We start from the raw sequence: 8,463 nt of genomic DNA, 5'->3' as shown, positions 1-8,463 counted from the left end.
ACCACTCTTATATTGGTACACCCTTGTTCTATACACACATTGTCCACAACAGCCCATCCACCTTCTCTAGCTAAAGTGGTAGTGGCGAATAAGTATAATTTGGAAGTTAAGATTTTCGTAAATTGAAAATGTATTTCCAATGACGCTTACCACCGCTAAAACTCTCCTACTCTTCCTCCCCACTAAGATCTGATCTTAGTGACTGGGATAGAGGAAGTCTCAAAAAAGTGACTACATTATCTGAGTGAGGTTTTAATATATATTGTCAGGATAAAGAGCACATTTATTCGGGTGGAGGAATTTGCAAATTAGATATTGCCAAGGACATTTAAGTAGGGTATAAAAGAATGGAGCAGGTGAAAACAATGCTTAGATAGGCAAAGCCAATGTTAACGAATAGCTAAAGTGTCAGCAATGGTAAGTATTATTGGAAAAACATATTCAGTTTAGGAAAACGTTAACTTTTATTGCTCTGGATAGTAGATAAAACCATCACATTCCTTAGATCTGGGTAGTAGATAAAACCATCACATTCCTTAGATCTGGTTAAAAGACAAAGCCATCAAATTCTATAGTTCTGAGTAGTAAACAAAACCATCACATTCATTAGATCTGGTTACAAGACAAAGCCATCACATTCTATAGTTCTGGGTAGTAGACAAAACCATTGCATTCTATAGCTCTGGGTAGAAGACAAAGCCATCACATTCTATAGTTCTAGGTAGTAGACAAAACCATTACATTTTATAGTTCTGGGTAGTAGACAAAACCATCACATTCTATAGTTCTAGGTAGTAGATAAAACCATCGCATTCTATAGCTCAGGGTAGAAGACAAAGCCATTACATTTTATTGTTTTGGGTAGTAGACAAAACCATCGCATTCTATAGCTCTGGGTAGAAGACAAAGCCATCACATTCTATAGTTCTGGATAGTAGACAGAACATTCACATTCTATAATTCTGGGTAGTAGACAAAACCCTCACATTCCTTAGATCTGGGTAGTAAATAAAACATCCACATTCTATAATTCTGGGTAGTAAACAAAACCCTCACATTCCTTAGATCTGGGTAGTAAATAAAACCATCACATTCCTTAAATCTGAATAGAAGACAAAGCCATCACATTCTATAGTTCTGGGTAGTAGACAAAACCATCAAATTCATTAGATCTGGTTACAAGACAAGCCATCACATTCTATAGTTCTGGGTAGTAGACAAAAACCATCGCATTCTGTAGCTGTGGGTAGAAGACAAAGCCATCACATTCTATTGTTTTGGGTAGTAGACAAAACCATCACATTCATTATACCTGAGTAGAAGACAAAGCCAACACATTCTATAGTTCTGGGTAGTAAGCAAAACCATCGCATTCTATAGCTCTGGGTAGTAGACACATCCATCACGTTCATTAGATCTGGTTACAAGACAAAGCCAGTACATTCCATAGTTCTGGGTAGTAGACAAAACCATCGCATTCTATAGCTCAGGGTAAAAGACAAAGCCATCACATTCTATAGCTCTGTGTAGAAGATAAAACCATCATATTCATTATATCTGGGTACAAGACAAAGCCAACACATTCTATAGTTCTGGGTAGTAAACAAAACCATCGCATTCTATAGCTCGGGTAGAAGACAAAACCATCACATTCATTAGATCTGGTTACAAGACAAAGCCATCACATTCTATAGCTCTGGGTAGAAGACAAAACCATCACATTCATTGGATCTGGTTACAAGACAAAGCCATCACATTCTATAGCTCTGGGTAGTAGACCAAACCATCACATTCCTTAGATCTGGGTTGTAAATAAAACCATCACATTCCTTAGATCTGAACAGAAGACAAAGCCATCACATTCTATAGTTCTGGGTAGTAGACAAAACCATTAAATTCATTAGATCTGGTTGCAAGACAAATCCATCACATTCATTACATCTGGTTACAAGACAAGCCATCACATTCTATAGTTCTGGGTAGTAGACAAAACCATTACATTCTATAGTTCTGGGTAGTAGACCAAACCATCACATTCCTTAGATCTGGGTTGTAAATAAAACCATCACATTCCTTAGATCTGAATAGAAGACAAAGCCATCACATTCTATAGTTCTGGGTAGTAGACAAAACCATCAAATTCATTAGATCTGGTTACAAGACAAATCCATCACATTCATTACATCTGGTTACAAGACAAGCTATCACATTCTATAGTTCTGGGTAGTAGACAAAACCATTACATTCATTATACCTGAGTAGAAGACAAAGCCAAAACATTCTATAGTTCTGGGTAGTAGGCAAAACCATCGCATTCTATAGCTCTGGGTAGTAGACACATCCATCACATTCATTAGATCTGGTTACAAGACAAAGCCAGTACATTCCATAGTTCTGGGTAGTAGACAAAACCATCGCATTCTATAGCTCAGGGTAAAAGACAAAGCCATCACATTCTATAGCTCTGGGTAGAAGATAAAACCATCATATTCATTATATCTGGGTACAAGACAAAGTCAACACATTCTATAGTTCTGGGTAGTAGACAAAACCATCGCATTCTATAGCTCTGGGTAGAAGACAAAACCATCACATTCATTAGATCTGGTTACAAGACAAAGCCATCACATTCTATAGCTCTGGGTAGAAGACAAAACCATCAAATTCATTAGATCTGGTTACAAGACAAAGCCATCACATTCTATAGCTCTGGGTACAAGACAAAGCCATCACATTCTATACTTCTGGGTAGTAGACAAAACCATCACATTCTATAGTTCTGGGTAGTAGACCAAACCATCACATTCTTTAGCACTGGGTAGTAGACAAAACCATCACATTCTCTAGTTCTGCATAGTAAACAAAACTATCACATTCTGTGGCTCTGGGTAGAAGACAAAACCATAACATAATATTTTTACGACATCGAGGTCACGTGACTAGTATCACGCCACGTCATTCTCGAGCTTTCACGTCTTTTCCTTAAATCTTGTGATCTTTCTAGATATAGTGTAGTCTTGTATATATATAAGACCGGCCACTAAGCGACGGAAAGGTAATGAGTAATTGAATGTATGCGGACAAAATATTGCTGGCCTCGTGAGACGTGAATTATAGTTTTGTTATAGAGCGACTGTTGAAATTAAGTGTATCGTAAAGTTGTATTCGGAAAGAATAAACCAGTTTTATTTAAGAAAGGACTTGTGTCGCTAAAGTTTCGTCGGAACGAATTTACGTAAAAATTAACTAACGACTGAAGGCGTAACAACACATTTATCATTCATAATGTAAATTTTACATGAAGTAAATGTGCTCAAACAATGAAATAATTTTTTTTTTAATTTCTGTTTTATAATAAACATTTGGTTAGAGTAAAAAAAAAAGATTCAAAATATATGGGAAGATGATCAGAATCACATGTTTACATTGAGGTTACTTATGGAATCTGCAAATTTATGCTAAAAAATGTTGTGGATGTATCACTGGTCATTCAATTTCCATAAATTCATGTATTTCAAGAAGTATAGTATAGCTACATGAATATTTTCTGTACTAATGTAGGTATCTCTGCTTAGTAATATAGGTATCTTCTTAGATGAAGGAGGTGATGTTTTGTCAGAAGAAGAAGACGATGATACATTTGATGTAAAGGAATGTTTTACAAACTGTCAACAAGGGTTCTGCTCTGTTCGAGCTATTCATCGGAGGTTCCCGATTACAACATGGCTTCCTCGCTATACACTGGCTGATCTTAAAGGTGATGCAATTGCTGGAGTGACTGTAGCTCTAACTGTTATTCCACAAGGTCTAGCTCTTGCAATATTAGCTGGACTACCACAACAGGTTAGTGGTGTTTTCTTTCCATGTGATGTGCTAAACCATAAGCTTGGCAATCTTTAAAATTGATACTTTAATATAACTTTATTACAATGACTTTTAAGTCAAAATCTAGATCATTTAAGAAGCTACATTACAGGGTTAACATGTGTATCTGTATTACCTCAGTTAATATTTATGATTATTTTGTAGCATCACATAGATTAACTCGTATAGTTAGCATCAAGTGTTCCTTGTGTATATTTTATAGCATCAAGTAGACTATCTCGTATAGTTAGTATCAAGTGTTCCTTGTGTATATATTGTAGCATCAAGTAGACTATCTCGTATAGTTAGCATCAAGTGTTATTTGTGTCTATTTCGTACCATCAAGTAGACTATCTCGTATAGTTAGCATCAAGTAGGCTCTCTCATATAGCTAGCATCAAGTGTTCCTGTTGTGTAATTTTGTAGCATCATGTAGACTCTCTCATATAGCTAGCATCAAGTGTTCCTCTTGTCTATTTTGTAGCATCAATTCACCATTCCAATACACTGATTGACACATACACACACTGTCACCCTTCCAATACACTGATAGACACACACACTATGTCACCATTCCAATACACTGGTAGACACACATTATGTGACCATTCCAATACACTGATAGACACACACACACACTATGTCACCATTCCAATACACTGATAGACACACACACACACTATGTCACCATTTCAATACACTGATGGACACACACTGTCACCATTCCAGTACAATGATAGACACACACTATGTCACCATTCAAATACACTAATAGACACACACTATGTCACCATTCAAATACACTGATAGACACACACTATGTCACCATTCAAATACACTAATAGACACACACTATGTCACCATTCAAATACACTGATAGACACACACTATGTCACCATTCAAATACACTGATAGACACACTGTCAACATACCTTTTTTCCAAGAATAAATAGCATGAATCTATATCTCTATGTGTTGTTCATTGCTGCTAACCAAATTTTGATGATGTCTGTAATGAAGATATTAAAATATACATTTAGTGTGTAACTTTGACAATTTAAATAGTTATGCAGAGTTCCATACATCTAGTGTGTAACATTGACAGTTTAAATAGTTATGCAGAGTTCCATACATCTAGTGGGTAACATTGACAGTTTAAATAGTTATGCAGAGTTCCATACATCTAGTGTGTAACATTGACAATTTAAATAGTTATGCAGAGTTCCATACATCTAGTGTGTAACTTTGACAGTCTATATAGTTATCCAGAGTTCCATACATTTAGTGTGTAACTTTGACAGTCTATATAGTTATGCAGAATTCCATACATTTAGTGTGCAACTTTGACAGTTTAAATAGTTATGCAGAGTTCCATACATTTAGTGTGTAACTTTGACAGTTTAAATAGTTATGCAGAGTTCCATACATTTAGTGTGTAACTTTGTCAGTTCATATATTTATGCAGAGTTCCATACATTTAGTGTGTAACTTTGACAGTTTATATAGTTATGCAGGGTTCCATACATTTAGTGTGTAATTTTGACAGTTTAAATAGTTATGCAGTGTTCCATACATTTAGTGTGTAACTTTGACAGTTTAAATAGTTATGCAGTGTTCTATACATTTAGTGTGTAACTTTGACAGTTTATATAGTTATGCAGAGTTCCATACCAATAAGTAACAGACTGGAACACTAAAAATATGGTGTTTTAAGGCGTATTTATAAAGATGTGTATCTCATAAATGTGAAAGAGGTATGTATTTCTTTTTTTGGACTGAGATGTTTGGTTTTCTAAATACAGTATGGACTGTACACTGCTTTTATGGGCTGCTTTATGTATGTCATATTTGGAAGCTGTAAGGACCTGACAATAGGACCTACTGCTATAATGTCCATTATAACCTCCGAACATGTTCTTACTGGAGGAGTTTCTTACTCTGTATTACTTACCTTTCTCTGTGGATGTATTCAATTGCTAATGGGCTTTCTTAATTTAGGTAAGTTTTGAAAATTTTGACTTTTTTTTGTTTCAAGCAGTAATAAAGTTTCTGTTACAAAACATTTTGTGAATCATCGATAAAAACTAATTTGTTCAATGTGAAATGTTAAGCTATCTTAAGTAATTTTGGTTAAAGCAATAATACAATTGAAGATTCCAAAAAATGTCCTTTACATAACTGGCACGATTTAAGTTCAATGTCATTCAATGAAATGGTATCACTTTTGGTAGGTGGACCTGTTGAAACAGATAGTTTTATAGATTCTTTTTTAATGTGAGTTACCAAACTTTGTTTGATTCCGTGTGATTTTTTAATTATCATTAAAAGATCACTGTGAATTCCTCCTATGTTAAAGCCAAACCACAAGTTTTAAGTTTTGTATGTGGGTGCATAGATAATGAGTGAAATAAATATAAGCTAGGGTTTTTATGGGTATGTCACTAGGATGTGCTTATCCTTTTAGACCTCACTGTAGCTAGCTGTGTAAAACATATATTATTGTATATATTAACCCTAAATAATGTATGCCTCCCAATACATCATATATATATGATTTCTGTAGAGCTTGTATAACAGGTCACTCACATATAAACTGGAACTGAGATGAGCTTAGCTCTTATGGCTCAGTTAGGTGCAACCTACTCTGAGGAATAAAGCAGAAAACAAACATTCTGTGAAATATAAAACCTTCATACTTAAAATTTATTCAGTAAAGAGATTTATTTCATTTTATACATGAAAAATAATAGCAAATTTTAATATTATGTGATTTCAGCACACTCCAGATGAAAAGCATTTTTGTCTGTGAATTTTCTTGATTTTTTTTCTGATAATAATATGGCACTCATAACCACCTAGGAGGAAATACAAAATACTTTGGAACAAAAGCGTGCCAATTTGAACCTTGTAACTTTAATAAAAATGTAATTTATACCAATTTGAACCTTGTAACTTTTTCTAGCTATACCTTGGTTGTCAGAGTGTGATGTAATTACCTATATCTCCCTATTGAGGATTGTGTAAAAACTTCTACTAGAAGAGTGGCTAAAACTAGGTACAATACCAATTAATAATAATAATTACTTTAATGAGTAACAGACAAAGTATAAAAGTCTCTTGAACACTGCCTTATAAGTCATCAGTTTAGTGTCTGTGTTGTTTGGTGTCATATGCTAGTGAGTTCTGAAAGCATGTTTACATAACAGATGACTAATCATACTTCACTGATATGTCATGAAAGTTTTTTATTTCTTCAACTGTGTAAGTCAGTATGGCTTCTCGTTCATTGATGAAGTTGGCTTAGCAACTTCTGCCACAATTATAGTTCTGATTTATTTTAAAGCTTCATTTGAATTGTGATTTTTCTTGTAAATTTTGGTTAAGAATTTTTTTTTTATTGTACACCAGTGATCATAAACATAGTGAAATTTTTTGCAGTCTTTTGAATCAAAACAAAGGTAAAATTTAGTTTAATAAAGTAAAAAAATTATTGAAAAGTTTTACAAGAATATAGAAAGATGAAAAATTAGTAATTGAAATAAACACAAAGGTATTTTTAATTATCTTTAAAAAATGTATCCCAATTAATCCTTTTCAAATTTTCACAACTTTGTTAGAAACGTTTATTTTGTAGAAGTTGTGTAATCTTTAGAAAGTTTATCTCAAGTTCCAAACTATTTAATCCAGTATTGTTTATGTTTGTAATGGCCGATACTGAAACAGTGTAGTCTGTAAAGTGGTGTTTATGACATGTCCGTGTGAAGAGTTAGAAGAGAGAATGAGTAATATGTTAAATATCCAGAACCTAATGTCTTTAGCTGATGTGTGGAGTACTAAAAGTAACTTCCTGTGCACATGCAAGCATCAAATAGTATTACTTCATCTGTATTACTTGTTGTCCAAAATGTGGTGTTCATGCAAGCATCAAATAGTATTACTTCATCTGTGTTACTTGTTGTTCAAAATGTTGTGTTCATTCCTAAGGCTTATTTACATACAAATTTATTTTTCTTTAATTTAGTTTGGAAAAGCTGTTCTGAATCCTCAATATTTCAGAGATTGTAATAGGCTGTTAAAAAACTTGGCATAAGTCAACTTACCAAAAGTGATACTTTTCATTTGTGTATTTTAATTTTCAATTTTGTTTTGTGCATGCAAAAAATGCATAATTCTTTTTCAGCATTTTAGTCATTTTGTATGATTTTCAAGTAGTAACATTTAAATACATTTTCATCTCTTTAAATTCCTTACAGGGTTTTTAATAAATTTTATACCTGCACCTGTGATTAGTGGCTTTACTTCTGCAGCTGCCATAACCATTGCTACAACTCAGTTGAAGGTAAGCTTACTTCAAACCATTTACTGAAAACTAAACTGTGTTTGTAGCTGTCAGTGTAATTATATTTGGGTGTTTGTTTCTGTATACATCTGTTGCTGCTGTTTATAAATGTAGGTTTTGGTTTTTAAACTCGTGTTATAGATGTGCCTCGCTTGTTATGACATTAATTACTGTTATCTGTTGAAACCTTTGTATCAATGCAGCTGTTAAGATGAACCTACATTGGAAATGTTACTTTTGGCTAAACCAGTGAGTAAAAC

General features: G+C 33.8%; 1 protein-coding gene across 1 annotated transcript; it reads left to right on the top strand.

The window, feature by feature from the left end:
- Positions 1-347: 347 nt before the first annotated feature.
- On the top strand, positions 348-8,230 carry LOC111089351 (sodium-independent sulfate anion transporter-like). The gene is made up of 4 exons (XM_022401696.1): positions 348-356; positions 3,562-3,843; positions 5,667-5,862; positions 8,118-8,230. The coding sequence occupies exons 1-4, from the start codon at positions 348-350 to the stop codon at positions 8,228-8,230; spliced, it is 600 nt and encodes a 199-aa protein (XP_022257404.1).
- The last annotated feature ends 233 nt before the right edge of the window (positions 8,231-8,463 follow it).

The sequence above is a fragment of the Limulus polyphemus genome, unplaced genomic scaffold (assembly GCF_000517525.1).
Source record: "Limulus polyphemus unplaced genomic scaffold, Limulus_polyphemus-2.1.2 Scaffold5981, whole genome shotgun sequence".
Lineage (NCBI taxonomy): Eukaryota > Metazoa > Arthropoda > Merostomata > Xiphosura > Limulidae > Limulus > Limulus polyphemus.
The sequence above is the reverse complement of the archived record's forward strand: the minus strand, read 5'-3'. Positions and strand labels throughout refer to the sequence as shown.